The sequence below is a fragment of the Calonectris borealis genome, chromosome 1 (assembly GCF_964195595.1).
Source record: "Calonectris borealis chromosome 1, bCalBor7.hap1.2, whole genome shotgun sequence".
Lineage (NCBI taxonomy): Eukaryota > Metazoa > Chordata > Aves > Procellariiformes > Procellariidae > Calonectris > Calonectris borealis.
The window spans coordinates 12,214,417-12,232,410 of record NC_134312.1 but is presented as its reverse complement, the minus strand read 5'-3'; the positions used below and the strand labels follow the sequence as shown (position 1 = coordinate 12,232,410).

The 17,994-nt window shown below is 37.6% G+C and overlaps 1 protein-coding gene across 1 annotated transcript in view; it reads right to left on the bottom strand.

Annotated features, from left to right (window-relative positions):
- Positions 1-481: 481 nt before the first annotated feature.
- SEMA3C (semaphorin 3C) overlaps positions 482-17,994 on the bottom strand; it is a 123,914-nt gene continuing 106,401 nt past the window's right edge. The window contains exons 13-18 of the mRNA XM_075144470.1: positions 16,522-16,610; positions 14,344-14,385; positions 12,943-13,100; positions 9,908-9,975; positions 6,610-6,740; positions 482-4,651 (exon numbers count right to left, since the gene is read on the bottom strand). Of these exons, the coding sequence (XP_075000571.1) occupies positions 4,238-4,651; positions 6,610-6,740; positions 9,908-9,975; positions 12,943-13,100; positions 14,344-14,385; positions 16,522-16,610 (902 nt within the window). The 3' untranslated portion in view covers positions 482-4,237. The remainder of the gene's footprint in view (positions 4,652-6,609; positions 6,741-9,907; positions 9,976-12,942; positions 13,101-14,343; positions 14,386-16,521; positions 16,611-17,994) is intronic.

Below are 17,994 nucleotides of genomic sequence, written 5' to 3'. Positions count from 1 at the left end.
TGAAGGTCAGTATTTGTGACATTTAATTTTTAATTATTATCCCAAAGAACTGAGGAGGCCCTAGGCTTTCTTGTTAAAACCCGTCTGGAAAAACAGACGATAAGAAGAGCAACAATAACACTGCTTGGATGATAGATGCAGGAAAAAGGAGCATGCTGTAGGTGTCGGGCAGGTTATTTCACTCCAAGGAGAAGCCAGGAAATGGGAGAGAGCTGCGGCTCCCTGCGGCGCAGCCCCACCAGCCTGCCTCCCCTGCAGAGCTGCTTGGAGAATGCCTCCAGTCCCAGCTTGAAAGAAAAAGCTGAACAACAAAATCTGTGTCACCTGCAGGATTTCACAGAAGGCGCTTGGTTTGTTGTTTGGTTGGGAGTTTTTTTTCTTCCCAGTGAAATAAAAGCAGAACACATTTACACCTCACTCCCCGTTTTTAAAGTTGGACATTTCTGATTGACTTTATACTTCTAGTAGAAAACCAATTTTTCTTTTCTTCTTTATTTACAGTGAACAAATGTTAACCTGTTTATATGCAGGGTCTTTACATGGGGTCATTTCTGAAAGAATTCATCTCCAACTCTTCGTGTACTCCTGGAAATCTCTGTGACTGAGTGTTCAGCGCAGAGCAGGACTCAGAACGGACCAGCTGTAATACCTGATGCTGCGAGTATTTTCTTGGACTTGTTTAAGAAAGTCTATGGGATTGCTTTTCAGATTAAAAAAAAAAAGTTCCTTATTTTTAACACACATCTATAAAGGGGAAAACAAATTTTTAAGTTGTTGCAACACACTTTATTTTGTCAGGCAAATAGTATTTTAGATATTCAATTAAATAGCACTATGTTAAACTACATTTTGTTCTTTCTTACACACTTATATAATGCATATTCACTGTAATGACAGTTTCATCATGCTAGGAACTTATACACATACCTACAGTTTTGAAAACAAGATTTTCTTAATAAAACACGCGTATCTACAGTAACAACAATTGCAAAGAACACATTGTTAGGTCAAGATTTCAGCAAACTTTACAAACTACACAAAATAAAAATAGCCAAAAAAAATCAGTACACGGTGAAGTTCTTAGCAGAGAACATATCTTTACATTTGGTGAAGTTATGCCTAGAAGTCATTTTGCTTTTGTATTTTTTAAGGAATAAAATTATATACATTATTCAGTAATCCTCAAAATAGGAAGTATTAAATAGCACAAACAATATTACAGTCTTAAGTTTTGGTGTTGCCTACAGTAAAGGGGCTACTTTAAACAAATAAAAATTGCAGTTTGTCTATTCTGTACATTTAGGGCCAGACCCTCAGCTGGTATAAACCACAGTAGCTAAATGGACAGCAAGGAAGTTACATTAGTTTATACCAGCCGAGCATCTGGCTCCTGACTACTCTATACACAGGGGAAGGCTGCTAAAGCATGGAAGCTTGGACCGGTTACGCACTGACAGAAGCTTATTATATATATGCTGAAGTTTTCATGCAGCAGGAAAAATGTTAGTTTAAGTATAATCCCTTAAACAGTCATACCATAATAATGGTATATGAAGCAGCTTTAAAAATATTATTTTATCATCATATGAAACTCTGAGCGATGCTGATTGTTTTAACGGAATCCCTTATTGCCAATATTCTATTAGAAAACAGTGTAACTATAATTTCTGAGGCCTAATGGGGGCCTATTAAGATATCAATGTACCTAACCACTTAAAGGGTAAATTGTACCCTTAAATATCTATTAATCACTGTATTCCATCTGGAAGCAATTATGATCCTCACAATAGACATTAATATCACATTAACTCTGCAGTGGATCTGCTGGGGAAACAGGAAGAGCATGGCAGCATACAGAGTATATGCACTAATGTCATTCCAGGAGGTAGTTTTATTTCGTGGCACTTGATTTTTGGTTTGTCACTTGCACACTTCAGAAGTCAGTCATCCTCAGAAAAAAAGTAGTTTGCTGCACTGAAAGTCAGCTGAGGAAAAAAAAAAACTTATTTTCCCTTACCCATCTCATTTTCCTTTTTTTTTTTCCTCCAGAGTGCTTTGCCAGCTCTTGGGGCCAGATCCAAGCTCACTGAAGTCAAAGAGAAAGTTTCCCAATGGTTTCCATAAGAAGGACCTTAGATACCAGTGGCTACATATTGCAGAAATATAGATTTAGGCTTTGATCAAGGAAAGCACTTAACTAGATGGCAACATATGAGCAGGCTGGCACTGCCACCCCCTTTGAAGCAAGCACTAAGCACACACATTAAATTCAAAGAAGTCCCACCAGCGTCAAAGGGACTTAGAGACAGTGTTTAAGTGGTTTGATCAATCAGGGCCCATGTCCCAGCTATTCTGCATCAGGTGGTGATAAAGCGACACATCTAACTGATACCAGGTTACCTCCATTGCACTAGATCTTAGTTCACACTGGCGCAAACCCAGAGGTGTTCTCCTATGCCCTAAAGAGTTACTCCCAGAGTGTTCTAATAGAAGCAGAATCAAAATAATGCCCAAAGAGTTTCAACAAAGACCCATTAAAATGTTTAAAACTATATTTTAAAATACAGTACCCATCTGTTACTGGCTGGAACTAACAACTTCTAAAAAATATTTTTTCTTCTCTTCTTTGGGTTCAGAAATTATTTTCATTCAATTTTTTTATCAAAAATTTACCTTTTTTTTTTTTTTGAGCTGAACATAGCTCATTTTTGAGCTGAACATTAGTTTATATTTTTGTATACTATCATAAAATACCATGGAATAAACCACTATTTTTCTAAGGTACTCATAAATTTTCAATCCCTGTTATCTATCTCCTTTGAACACACTCAGTGGCTTCCGGAACACTCTTACATAATAAAATGAGGAAGATTTGTCCCTATTTTTTGGCATTAGTGTCGCTCAAAAAAAAATAAGAAGTGATAGGCTTGATGCACATTTACTCAATTTTCAACTAAACATACCTCATTAGATCTGACAGCTGCTTCTTAAACAAAAATATTTCTGTTTAAACATGCCTCTCAAGTTGTTAAACTTTTTAGTTTTTGTACCAAACCCATTTTTCAGTTTTATTTTTCCCTCATTCTTTTTTCTTTTCTTTTCCTGATCTTCTTTTCAGCAGAAAACTGAAAATAAGAGCAAATTGTGAAAATAACATTGAAAAGTAAAAGGGTACAAGGAATGGAAAATGGAGAAGGCTTAATTTAAAAATTCTAGTTAAAATATTTGCAAATTTGAGAAAACACTTGAAAAAATCATGTTTTAAAATTTTCAAAGACACTCATGACTTGTTTCCACATTGCAGACCATCTCCGATTTAATCACAGAACAGATTAAAGATAATCTATGTTTTTCATTTCTGGGTAAACACTATACAGTGTACCCACATTCTGTCCTTTGAAAAAAATTGGAGTGTAATTCTTTGAAAAATAACTAAAATGCCTAAGTCACTTAGGTGTTTTTCAAAATTGTATAACGAACATTCTCATGTTAGCTTTGTGCCACTTATAAAGCTATGTAGTTTATAAGACACCCTATTTTAATAAAAATCAATATGAGCAGAGATATTTTAAGTTACATTCCAGAACTCATGAATTTATTACAACTCATACTATGCACAATAATCAGTGTTTCCTCTGATAAAGTATATGTTTTTTTATTTTTCTTCTACTCGTTCCTTCATTTGACCTCTGAATGAATGAAACATTTCTACTATACTTTACTTGCTTCCTATCAGCATGCATTCACATGATTTGAACAATGAGTGAAAGCTGTAAACCCAATATTGAACAGTAAACAAGAAGAAACTCATGTTCTTAAATGCAGTGCAAGAAAATCTTAGTACCATCCTCCTTTGAGCATGCATCTTAGCCCAGATTCTTTCACCGCCAGTCTGGTATAGTTCCAGAGTTGCAAGATAATGCATTGATTTTGTAAAAATTTCTATTCAACTGTAATTAAATACTGAGATGTTAAATGTGAATCTGGTTTAAGATGAATACTCAGTTCTGCTTCTAGGACAGAGCCCAACCTAGTGTCAGTAAGTATCTAGGAAACAAAATGCTCTGCATTATTTTCTTTAGTTTAGTTACACTGCATTTTATTGGGAGGAGGATCTTTTCTGAGGCTTGTTGGATTTTCATTTAATTTTTCATCAGATTTGCTCAAATTTCTTCTCAACAGACAAATATAAGCCCCCTACAATAAGGACAAAGATATTTATTATTACAAAATAAAATTAAGATCCAGGTAATTGATTCCTTCTATTTCTACTTTTCCTGCTATTGATAAGGGCCTTTAGTTTGCTGTAGTCCCCTCTCATCTTCTGGGATTCTTCCCTCTGCTGACCTTGCTGTCTACTGTCTTTGCAGTACTGGTTAATCATCTGCATTTCTGAGTGGCTGAAAGCTCCCACAAAGTCCTTTGGGTGGAACTGCAGCGCTCGCACCGAGCTGGCCCAGGTCCAAGGGGACCACTTGTCAGTCATGAAGGCCACCATCTCTGAATCCAACACTTTGAAATTGATCTTTGCTAAGGTCTGCTTGAAGTTGTTCTCTGTTGCGATGCAGTGGTAAAGCCCCCGGTCGCTGTCTTGGACAGAGCGAATGAGGAGTCCTTGCTCAGTAGCTATGATCCTCTCATTCAGCTTGACCTAAAGGGTAAAGAGGCAGAAGGAACTTTTTAGGGAATGTTATGGAACATCACAGTATTGGACCTCTTGATAAGTCTCACTTCAAACACCTCTTTCTTTCTTAAAGGGTTTGTACTATATTTTCCTTTATCACATCTCCCAGAGACCACTGTTACTGCTACTGTTAGAAGAGAACTTACCTCAAGGTAGGTAAGTGTCGCTAAAGAAAATGACTTAAGAATATTTTTATTCGTTATGTTACAATAAATTTGATCAAGATGAAGACAAAGATGCAAATCTGGAGACTACATGAAAGAAGAGTTTTCTTAATGTTCAAATAGCAGAGCTGAGGAAATGAACTTTTGTTTGCCATGGTTACACCCCCGAGAATGTCTCTTCCAACATCAGAGATTGCTGCTGAGACTCAATGGAAGAAAGGTGCAGAATTGGGGGTTGATCTGTCACTGAACACAAGGTGGCTTCTAGTTAAGTATTTTAACTTTGAGCAGGTTCCTGGGGCTAACTTCTGAAGAATTCTATCTGCACTGCAGAGTCTACAGCCTGGTGTAAAAGTTTTCATCGCAGTGGCCTCAGCTGGGACTTGGCTCACTGGAAACCAAGAGCAATTTTTCTACTCTCCTATTTCCTTTCTGGCTTCAGACTCTGGACGGTCCCAGGAGATGGTCTCATCATCCGAAGGAAGCAAGTTACCACAGCTTGTTGAGTTATCATCTGATTATAAATGACTGTGCACAGGTCCCTTTGCACATCAGCTGTGAAGTAAAAATCGCTAATTTAACCCATTATGAAAGAATACCAGTGCTGGTATTGTTATGAATGATTTTTCTATTTTGCCACTGCACTTTGCATTATACCTGATTCTCCTGGGAATTCATTTATTTATTATGCTATTCTGTTATTGTAATTTTTTGTAGACATTGTGGAGGTAAGATTTTCAGAAATCTGAGAGCTGGAAATGTAATTAACCCTTTGATTGCTTTAGTTGTCTGTTGTTATTTAAAACTGCATTGATTCTAATATAGTTATTGAACATAAGAATAAAAAAGAGAGATGTTCTGCTGAAGCAAAGGGTTAAAGAATTACACCTAGATTGCCAGGACATGGCTTGAGTCTTTGAAAAGTACATGAGAAAAACAGCATGAAAGACCCAGTGAAAGGCTTGTAAGTCCTCTCTGATTTTGGAAAATGGCCTGATAGGAGAATAATGCTTTTCCGTGTTTATAATCTATCAACAGACACCATATTACTTAATATTTCCTTTTGAAAGATGTTCCTTTTTATTCATATAGTAACTGCCTTGGATTTGAAATGGACTTTTTCCTTTTATATTACTTAAGGAAGGCATATTCCCCATAAACAATCATACTGTATATTACAGTGCTGAAACTTGAGAGCCTTAGAGAGTGCAGTAATGGAAAATGTGATTGCACCATGGTGGGGAAATGCTTTTGTCAATACGTGTTCTTAGCCTGGACTAGTTTCTTGCTAAAGAAACCTTTCACATTTCTCCCACTTTTGCCTTTTATCTCTTCAATAGCACAGAAGGGCTACTGCATGCTGACTTCTTCCTGAACTTTATACAGGTTATTGCTTTTATGCCTATTTCCTCAGATCAATAAGAAGTTCTGAGTGCTGCAAACCTTCAGTTTGCAATTAGTAAGGGGTGAAGGAAAAATTCATTAACTAGTTCCCTGACTTTAGGGGCTGACAGGAATTTTCTGATAGCTGTTCTGGTCCGATAGAAATCACTGGGGCTGAGGAGTGAAGTCCCAGCTATACTGAAGAGTATATTATTTATATGAGTAAAGTGCTGGTCACTGTCCTGCACCCACACAAATTCTCCAGCTTCACTGTAGCCAGACCGTCTGATGAAAACACAAACGCTCCCTCGCCTTGGTCCGGGGGTGGATTAGATGCTGACTGAGGTCCCTTCCAGAGCTACTGCTCACATTACTCACCTCTTTCCTCCTGTCATTGTCTTTCTGTAGCAGCCATTTAATAGAAGCCTGAGGAGATTTGGGTGTGCATTCGAGAAAGGTGGTGTTGTTTTTTACTCCATACTGAACTATTTCTGCAGCGTTTCTGTATGCTAGAAAGAAAAAGAAAACAGATCAGGCTACTGTGTGAATGGTGATTTGATACAGAAAGCAAGTAACTGTTTGCAATACAGGTAAAATGCAATATAGGTGAAATGAAGTATATCTGATCCTGATATTGGCCAATAATAAGTAATTTAGGGCACAAAATTTTCAAAGAAATGAAACGAAATGTGGAGAAGCACATCCAGTTCCAAATACCAGTGTTTTCAATCTGACATGGTCTGTCCTGAGAAAGCAGGATACCTGTGGGCTGGTAAGCTCTGCTGACGGGATAACTGAGCTCAGGGATATTCTTCCCTGAAATGATCTCATTCTCTACTACTACGAGAACACCTGTCTAGAACTATCCAAAGGAGAATGAAGCATTTAATACATTTCCTCATACTTCACAGTTTATGAGTTGAGAGAATATGGTTGCATGACCCAAAATACAGCAGCACGCCCTGAAGAAAGCTCCGTCCATTCCAGCTGTGTGCAGTATCACGGGGAGGCGAGAGAGGGCAGGCTTGGCTCCCGCTTACAAAGCAAGGAGGGGACTTGGCTCTAAATCTGACAGGCAATGTAGACAGGCCAGCAACAAAGAGCAGGACAGATTTATAGCACTCCAGCAACACCTGCGCAAGTGCTGAGCGTATGTCATCGCTTGGACTTGTTGTGCCCCTTTATAGTCTTGATAGACGAACAATTGGCAGTTACCGATAGGAACATTAAGATGCTCATTGCTTGGCCCAAATCATAATGTTTGTCCTGAAAACAATACACTTCCAGATTTAAAAGGTTACATCATTATAAAATACAATTTTTTTTCTTTGGTTTTGATTTTTTTTTTTTAAAAAAAAAAAGAGCAATGGATACAAAATAGTATGAGAAATGCAAATACCTAGAGGTCGACATGTCTAAAATCAGACTTTGTTTTTGCACAAAGACTGGTTTTCCTCAGACTCTTACTTTATCTCCCATTCTTTTCAGCTTCTTTCATCAACCGATATGTGAAATTGGAATCTATTCTATTAAAGGAAGGAGACTTTGCTTGGTTTTAGTCTTTCAAAGTTTTTAGCACATTTATGAGGTTGTACCAAAATAAATTGTAACTTTTAGGAGAATAACATGTAAATATTTTACATTCACAGACCATAAGCTAGGAAAGAGCTTATCTGTGGGTTGATCTATCTGTAGCTGTGGAACAGTGAGAATCAGAGCTGTAACACAGAAATGCATTTTTATCTGTTTGACTGATTGATATATATCTAACTTCTTACCTAATCCATAATATTACTACTTATATATGCTAAGAAAAAGATTGAGAGAATACAAATGCATTTCTCTAGTGGCCGTAAGGGCTAACACAAGCGTAACAATATTAAAGAGAACATTTGAAAAGCAATCATACAAGCCCCTTAGTTCTCGATGATCTATTTAAAAACTGCAATATGCCAAAAACGTTGAGTTTATACGTGCTGAGAGGTCTAAGGCATGCAACCTATCATGTTTAAAGATTTTGTTTCAAGATTATGGTTCCCTATGAACTTGGAAGGTTTCTTGCTATTGCCCGACTCTCTGCTCTTTTGTCCTTTAGGTAGATTTCATGTTTTCCCCAAACATAGTCATTTTGCTATAAATGGCTTTAATTATATTTTGAAAGAGTCTAAGTTGCTGTTTCTTTTTATCTTTTTTTCCACTGGGGGAAACAACTGCCCTCTACCTGTACTATATCCCACTGCTGTCACCAAAACATCCTTTAAAGTTGCTAAAATACAAAAACCTATAAATACATCCACATTAAAAAAAAATGGTTGGAAAACAAGAAACCTGTTTCACAAGACTGTCAAGGTTTAAACATTTGTTTCCCCTCAGCCCAGAAAGCAGACAGTTGGCATTCTCACATTTTCCACATGGAAAGAGGAGACACACACCCTTGAGACAGACAATGGGTGGGTGGTCACAGCACATGCCTGCAAGGTAGGACATGCAGCTCAAGTTACTTCATGATTCAGAGCCTAAGCTTTAAAATGGATCTCTCAGAGTTCAGGTGCATACTCTAATGGTGGGGTCATCTTTTGTAATTGCCTGTTCAAGCTATTCAGCTTCATATAAATGACCTAATACTGAGTCATGGGGAAAGACCCGCTGGCGCTGTAGATTGGCAGCTAGAGCAGGATTACCCACATTTGGGCTGAGGGATCTACACCCAACTGACGGTTGTGGTTTGTTTTGATCCAGGAGACTCTTCCGAGACCCAGTGGAGACCATTTCAGTCGAATTATTATTAACCGAACGTTTCACATGTAACTCTTAAAGCATTGTTCTTTTACTCAAAAAATTCAATCAAAAATTTACAATCAGATCTATTATTTGGTCTCCAGATGGTCGCCAGAGAATGCACTTCAAAATGCAGGCTCAGAATCAGAGGTGAAAGGAGCATAATTCTCTAACGTATGTCCTTGGTTTGATGGCATACATTGCCACAGCCTAGCTCAGCCATGCATGGGGTTGAAGAGGATTAAGCTGCCTTTATGTATGCGTCTACTCTTACTATGACTTTGGTCATAATACTTGACTGGTGTCCATCCATCTGGAGAAAGTCATAGCTGGGAGGGCAGAGCATTGGCTCCCCTGTCCACCTGCACCATGCCAGGCTGAGTAAACAGCTGCAGAGATGGAAATAAGGGACTTCATAAAGAGATTTGGAATGGTTTATCTTCCCGTGTAAGGGGAGAAAGAAATAATCATAACTCAAAAGACAGGTTGAGCACCTGCTGTTTGCTGAAAGATGTGCTTCAAAACACAATATGGCCTCAAATATGAAGAATAATTCTGAGGTCCAAGACTTAAATGAATGAAGAGGAATTAATAAAAACTGAACAGGTTTAGAAGTAGAACAGCCCTCAAATTAACTGTACCTGTTGCTAGTCAACACTGTCAGCTCCTCATTTAATGTATGCTGAACTATGTATTTCATGGTTCATTATTTTATCATATATATGCAAGTTTCATGTAATTGGAAGGAAAGATGTTAAAATCAAATCAAAACAAAACTCAACTTGGAAAATAATTATGCTTTACCAGTAAACCACATAGATAATGTGAGTTATGATGAATCACATAAAGGAAAGCCATGCATTCTTTATATAGCATGAGGATCTCTAAATTACAGTACCTTTCAGGTTGAAACCTCGGCACTGAGTCAGAGGGTTTCCATGTCTCACGTCTTGCCTACGACTCCTCCTGAAATATTTTGTAAAAACAAAATGTTATTCCAAGATAGCTACACTGCAAATAAACACTTTTTTTATTTGTGGGTTTGTGGGTTTTTTTTACTAGATCAACTGTTAGGGATAGTTCATGACCTACTGTGAGTGTGCTTTACTCTTGACAGGCTTCTTAGAGTGAAGATACTGTTTAAGTGAATAATCTGTTTGCTGAAGTTTATAAAATGGTTGTACTTTTGGTAGGTAAAGTAGTTTTGCAATGGAGCTATAGAGGCTGAAAGGCTAGACGTGATGCATAAAATAGGCATGCATTCACTGTTGCAAGACCTTACATGCAAGGCCAGAACCCCCAGCTGGAACTCTTCATAAAGGCAAGCACCTAAGAATGAGATGTGTAAGAGTCACAGTGCTCATATCTAATGCACCGATAGAAAATTATGGTATAGGGCATGTTCCCTCCTTGATTTTGACAGCACCTTATTTTTGGTGCCTGTACCCACCTTGGTAGCAGAGGGACTGAAGTATTCATCCAGAATGGAGAAGAGCTAAGATTCAGTTCTGTCCTCTACTTGTGTGTGACTATTTCCAAAAAATACTAAAACTTACCAAGTCTCAGAATACTTCTAAATGAGACTTTGTTATATTGTTTGGATGACAGATGCAAAATCACGATTCTATAGCAAACTAGCTAGGGAGCTTACTGGGATTGGGAATACTGGCATTTCAGTCCTTCTTGGCTAGGAGGTCATAGCTCACAGAATTCAGTGCATGAAAATCTGGTACCTGAATTTTTTTTTCTTAAGATTTTTTTTTTCCTGAATATTCTGTAAGTTAGTTCAATATTTATCAATATTTATTAAGTTCAACAAAAAAATATATTGGTGATAGATTGTTGCAAATGGATGCTGCTGGGATATGTAACAGCTGTATTCTGAACTATGCACTAATGACTCGTGAGATCAGAAACCATTGAAAGCCCCTGGAGCTCCAGTACCGCTGTGTGAAGGGTGGTGCCTCTGTGGTCACATTATACCAGGTACTGCACAAACACCCAGAGACAGTGTTTATAATCCTGTGTCACCTGATTCTTCACTGCATTGTTTTAAAAGGAAACATTTGAAAGGTGATGTTTCAAAGCAGTAATTTCTGACATTCCAAGTATATTTTTGATGGTAAACATTTCATCTTATGCCTTGGGATCTTAACCTTTGTGAACTATTTATGTGAGTCAAAAGAGACAATGAAGAATTTCTGAATAAATTTCAAGATTCCTGTGCTACCGTGAGCTGTTCCACACTGTCAGAAATGGCACGCCGCTTGCATTAAGCAGTTCTAAGAATGTAAACTTACAGTTTGATATTTATAAAAAAAAGATTGAGAAGGTGGTATTTAGAAAATAAAGGTGATACTGTCAGGTGTTTTGAGGTAAATCGATGTTGGATGAGGAACTGCAGTAATCCATAGGAGACAGAAGTGTCAAAAGAAGCAAATAAGCAAATGCGTCCAGCAGATACTACTGTCTAGACTATGGGATTTGGCTCTAATTACCAATGTATTCTCCTTCATAATCTCTCTTGTTAGATAAAGGGACAACTCATTTCCTTCACATATGAAAAACAGATTTTTTTCCATACAGTTTTAGGTGTTTATTTGAGTTTGATATAAAAAGCAAATTGCAAACAAAATGTCAGCATGAAAGCCAACCCCAGTGGAAATAACCCTGGGTGTATATAATGGGGATGGCAAGGAATCCACTGGAAACTGCACAGACTGGGTATACCTGACTGCTCATTATATCTTTCAGCAACTATGTTGGTGTAGGAGTTAGGTGGCCTGAGACTCGGGGATTTTTTTTTCTTTCCTCCCCCCATCTTCTGACCTTTGTTCCATGGAAGAAAACAATGAGATTGCAGACTGGAGGCTGAGTATGCTGAGAGAAAGCAGTAAAAACCCCAGGTACTTTACCAATTGCTACATGGCCAGGTTGGGCTTTACCTTTTAATCTGAAATAAGGAATGAATCAAGAAAACTTTGCAATAACAAAAGTCTTTAATCCCAGGGGATGACCCAGTCAGCAGCTGGTTGGGTCACTGGAGCAGAACCAAGCTTTGCCTGTTTCTGTCTACGGTCCCATGTAGGTAAAGGAGTGAAGCCCGTTAACTGTATCTGGTCTTCTGCATCTGCAGCTGAGGTGCAGGGAGCGAGCACAGCGGCACATAGTGCATAAAACTCTGGCGTACATCTGAAGGGTTTGTCTCCTCTGCAGTAATACCTCACCCTGTGTTCTGTAGCTTTGTTTGTATATGAAGTGAAATCTTAGTAATACAAGAGCTCACTACAGCCTCCTGCTATTAAATATTTCCCTTGGGAGGACGAAAGAGGCTCCTGTTTTGCATAAGAATTATGAGATGGACTATTAGCTCTGTTGTAAATTAAAGAAATTGCTTTCCCTGTCTGCTTTAATAAATCTCATGGCAAAAAACCCAAATCTGGAGGCATTACATGGAAATCACATTTGCCTAAAATTTCCCTGGAAATAATTCTTCTCACTTAGGAGTAAATGAGGAACAAAAAAAATAAATTACTTTATCCCTCAGACAGCCCGAGAGATATTTTGCTGTATTTAGGGCTATCATAATTACATCCACAGTGAGCAACTGAATTTAAACAAAGGGAACAAATGTTTCACTGATCTTGTGTGCATGAGGCAGAAGGATTAATATTTATGATTAGGAATGGGGTTTTTTGATTTTTTTCGGTCCATTACTTTAAATATGAAAAGGCAAGCTCTTTATCATACACTCTTGCAGCATACACTCCTAGGTGACGAACAATGCCAAGCACAATAGCTACGGAGGTATTGTTTGTACATGCTCCTGCAAGGAATCGCACTCCTCCACCACATTACAACACCCCAGGCTACACAGCAGAACAAAAGCCTTCTTTCCTTGCAGACTTCACTGGGCTGCTTAACACTGCTCACCTTTTCCCTGTGGGATAAAACCTGGAGCAGGAGTTGCCATCCCAGGCGCAGTATGGATCTCGGGCCAGGCAGCAGTCAGCGCAGGCAGTCCCGTAGATGTGGCAGCGATGCAAGGACACCTGGGTGACCCCTTCGTCTGAGCTCACGTACAACTGTTGCTGTAGAAGGAAATGGAAAGATTTATTTCAGATGTGGAGGAGCTTCACCTGAGACTCAGCTAACACACCTAAAAACCTTTCAGTTATTTTTGGAATTAACTCAGGACCAAGAGGGGAGCCACTAATATATATAAAGCCAAGATAAACAAATCTCCCAGGTGAACAGGCCTATAATATTTCCACCTCCCTGTTAGAAAACACTTAGAAACACTGGGGATTGTTAATGTTCTTTGGACATTGAGTGCCATTGTTCTGTTCTGGGGCAGACAGGCTGAGTTAATATTGCTCAGATTTGAAAACTTGGTTCTTATTCAGTGAGGATTATTGGCTCAAGCCTTTGAACTATTTTCTCTGCATATAGTCACTTTAATAAATATTGTGCAGGGTTCCTAGTTGGATTCTCCAGTGCACAGATTTTCAAGACATAAAACCTCGAGATTATGTTGAGGCTTAGGGCCAGATTCTGATAGCCTTATATACCTGGAAAAATAAGCCAACAGAACATTTATAATAAATGAGAGCTTTTGCAAAAGAAGTTCAAAGTGAATAGGTCATCAGCAAAATCTGGGCCAAAATGACTGTTTTACTCAGAAACAATCAATCAATTATTCTTAAAATATAAATTAAGATTGAACAAAAACCTTGAAACTCCTCTGATCTTTTTGTCACAAAACTAAACAATTACACTGAATTCAATTTAGTGAATAATGTTCACTTATTAGTAGTTTTGTAAAATATTGAGCAAAATGTTGCTTGCAAAATCACGGAATACATATTCTTAGTTTGGGTGTTTAACACTTCAGCAGAAACCCTCTCAGCTGTTTTCATCATTCTTATTGCCATCGTTATTACTGGTAAACAAACACGCACAATTGCACCATGGACCTAAAAGCCCTAATGCTGCCTTTTTGCATTGACCAGACTTCAAAGGGAAAATTTCTATTTAGGACTTATAGAAAAAAAGGAAAGGGCAAATTTCCTCTTTTAGTACTTTTTTTTCCTTACTTGTCAAACAAAACAACAAAAAAATTTACACTTTCAGTGAATTAGAAATGATACATAATTATCTTAGTGGCTCTGGGGCATATAAAAATCTCATGCAAACTTCAGTCAAGTTTCTCCATATTCATTATGGAAAATCTCCCGCCTATATTTAGTATGAGGCACAACAATTGGTATTCTAACATCTTTAAGTCAATTTATTTCTCAATTAATAAGCACTAAGCATTCCACTTTTCTTTACCTTTTTAGATGAAATCTTCATTGTTGTTATAGGAGAATTACTCTGAAAGACAAAATTCCAAACCACATTTACAAGGGCTCTCTTGTTAATACTGTCCCAACATTAAAATTTAAAATTCAATAAAATCTAAGTTGTATCTAAGAAAACTATAACTTTTCATATCTTGGAAAGGCATCACTCCTACTAATTTTTTGCTATTTTCAGAACTAAACAAATGACATAAATCCAAGTAATGTCTCACTAAATGTATTGGCTAAACTCATCTGCATTATTATTACTCATGTGAATCAACAAGTTTTTGTACAGTTCTAATCAACCTGCATCTGTGTTACCTCAGCAATATAGGAGCAATGAAGCCATTACTCTCACTTTGTAATAAGAAACCATGTTTGTTCTTTGACGATGATGATAAAGAAAAATGCATATTTACCACATGATCCAGATAAGAATATGTCATATTTCTCCTACAAATGATGTACAGTTTGGTTACCATCCAACATATACTTTCAGATTATCAATGACTAGAATATTAAAAATGGCATGTGTGTTATTGAATGTTTCTTTCCCAGAGACAGTACTGTATACGACTGCATGTCATCACTGCAGTCTATTATTGTCTGTGTCCAAACCAAATGTTAAAGAGCTGGAAAAGGAATTATCACATTCATTGCCTTAAGCAAGTGAAGCAATTCATTATTCTCATCCAAACAAATGATAAAATTGATGGTAATAAAAATGTTCAGCATTTTTTTAAGATTTAGCATTTGCTCAGTCACAAAGGAAAGCCATAACGGTGGGGCAGGATTAATTGCAGTGGACTACAAGCAGAGCAAGAAGGCCAGGACTAGGAAATCTGGCTGCTAATCTTGTGAACTGGCAAAGGTTTGAAGGAGTTTATAGCTGCTGTAGTATTTCACGAACTGTCTGGAGACTCAAGGTCAAATGCAGCACTGCATCTGATGCCACATTCTCCTTTCCTTCCTTATACTCTGGGAAGGAATCAGTGCTTTGCTTACTCTCAATGTTTACTAGCCAGTGAGCTCATTCCTGCTCTCTTGGAGAGACTCATCAAAATACTGCCATGCTGCCTGCACAGATTGCAACAGCAGAGGTTACGATATCATGATTTTGAGGGTTCAGGATGAAAAAGTCTGTGCACAGAGACCCAGAAGCTAGGTTTAGGGTCAGGATTCCTCTCAGCCCACCTGTCTGCTTGCTGTACTAATTTACCTTTCAGTAAATGGAATTAGTAATACTTGGGTGAAGGGTACTCATTAGGTAATATTACTCACATATATCTTTTTTAAAGGGAAGTCTTCCCCAAAAGCCTAACAAGACTAATTATGCCTTTATGAGGGTTAACACAGAGTGTATTCCTTTTCTTAAAGAAATTGTTAATGCTGCCTGTCTAGATAAAAAAGGTTAAATTTTCCTTTTTGTATCCCCTCAATGAAATAGAGAAAAGCCCATGACAAAACCCTTAACTAAGTTTATAGATGCATACTACCATTTGCCCCAAGACTACCTGTTTTAAAGAATAGCCCATTCAAAAATTTGAAAGGGATTTTTCAACATGAGGGTGAACATTTTCTTTAGGTTATTACAAGCTGCTTCATGCCAGAGTGATTGACGGAGGCTATTCCCTTATTTCTCCCTGTAGTTGTTTGTGTTTCTTTTCAGCTTATGTTATGTTAAGCTTGTAGCTTTCTTGACTCCAGAGGCATGTGGCTTTGAAGAACTGGAGTTAAGCAAAAACAACACTAGTTTGCTTCCATTCTGCAGCTCAGAATCAGGAAGATTATCAGATAACCAAAGAAGTACAAAAATCTGAGATTCCATCTGTAAATAGCGACAGTTTCAATACGTGATGCCAATGATAAAAGTTGCCTTCTTGCAGCCACTATAACATGACCTTGTAAAAACGTGTTTATCAAAATCCTTCTAGCCAGTATAACAACATAAAAAATAAGCAACTTAAATATAGGGGGAAAAAAGGACTTAAGCTAGCTACAACCTTCATAACAGTGGACATTTTATATTCTTCTTCGGGTGGGTATCAAGCTGACAGTATGCACATTTACTTTTATCACGTCACAGTTGCCCTCGCCAAAGTCTCTTAGAACAAAGTGTTTGTCTGAACATACACGTTGGAAGAGTAAAAGTAGGAGCAAGCCAAACCTGAAAAACCTCCAGCTCTTCTAAAATGAGTTCTCCACTTGCAGAGAAGTTGGTGGGTAGGACAACAACTTTTTGTACGGTTCCTTGATCTGGAAAAGATGACAAAAAGTGAGATCATATGACAGAGAGAGAGCGAGAAAGAAAAAAGCAGATGAACCATTATCAATTATGAAAAGAAACCATCAAAGCAAGCACTATGACATAGAGAAAGGTAGGAAATGTTCACTAATTTCTAGGGTTTGGGGTCAAAAAGAATCATGAGATGATTCCTTATATAGGAATACTATATATAGTTTTATTCTCATATATGAATGTGAAGAAGTCATGGTAAGATTGGAGTTACTACCATTACTGTTATTCTACCCAAAAAGATCAATCAAAATCAGTATCCTCTGTACTAGTTGCTGTACAGACACACAGACAGAGGCCGTATCTATCCTAATGATCTTAAAGTAAAAACACAGCACTGTAAATAGATAGAAGGGAGCTACTGCAGAATTTAATATATATTCATATTCATTAATAAAACGTAATGACAATTGATGACATGAAAGGTAAACCTTCCAAAGAATAACTCTATCAACACCTAAATAAAGTAAGATGAAAGCTTTTTTTTTCAGGGAAGTCAAACAATAACCCAGTCCGTTACGTGTTTGTAGGAGTTAATATTTTGGTCCATAAGGAAAAAAGGAAAAGCAAGGTAAAGATATTGTAGCTACTCTATCATGGTTGCCTTCTCAGAATACAGTTTCAAGCTTCCCAAATCCATTCAGATCAAAGGAGTAAGAAGTAAGAAGGATGGGGCAAGGGCGGTATTTTTGCAGGCTAGATGTGACGAGTGAGACCAACGGGATATTTGTGATTAGCTTTCCAAATTTGTTATGTGGAAAGAATATATGAGATGGAGGGGTCCATCTGTGAAGGCTCTTAAAGGCTCAGACAGCCACTGAAGTATTTCTGATGTGGCAGAAAAGGCAGACTGTGGGAGAATCACAAGGACAAGCATTTTCACTTGGAAAAAGCACAGCACATAGAATTCCTCTTGCCTGAAAGGTCTGGAAATTAGTCTGAGTAGAATACATTTATTTGCTCAATATTGATTCTGAGGAATGAGACCACATGGTATAGATTCTGTTCGGCCTTCAAAAGTTTTATGAGCAATATAGACTTGTGCAGTGAGTAAAACATTAGTATAGCACAATATAGGTAAGTATCTACGTGTATTTTTATGAATTTGTGACCGAGGAAAGGAAATCTCAGCATCCTGTTTGGCAATTCATGATGTAGACAACGTAAACTGAAAAGGGGCAATTTTGCTTTTGCTTTTAAGGTCAGTGACTAAATTCCATAGCTGGAGCTGCAGGGAAAGTTGGTTACAGTAAATAATTTACATTTTCTTATTTCCCTGGAGGAAGCCAGCAAATAATAATATATTTTGTTTTAAAAAAATAAGGTTTAAAGTCAGAATATTGA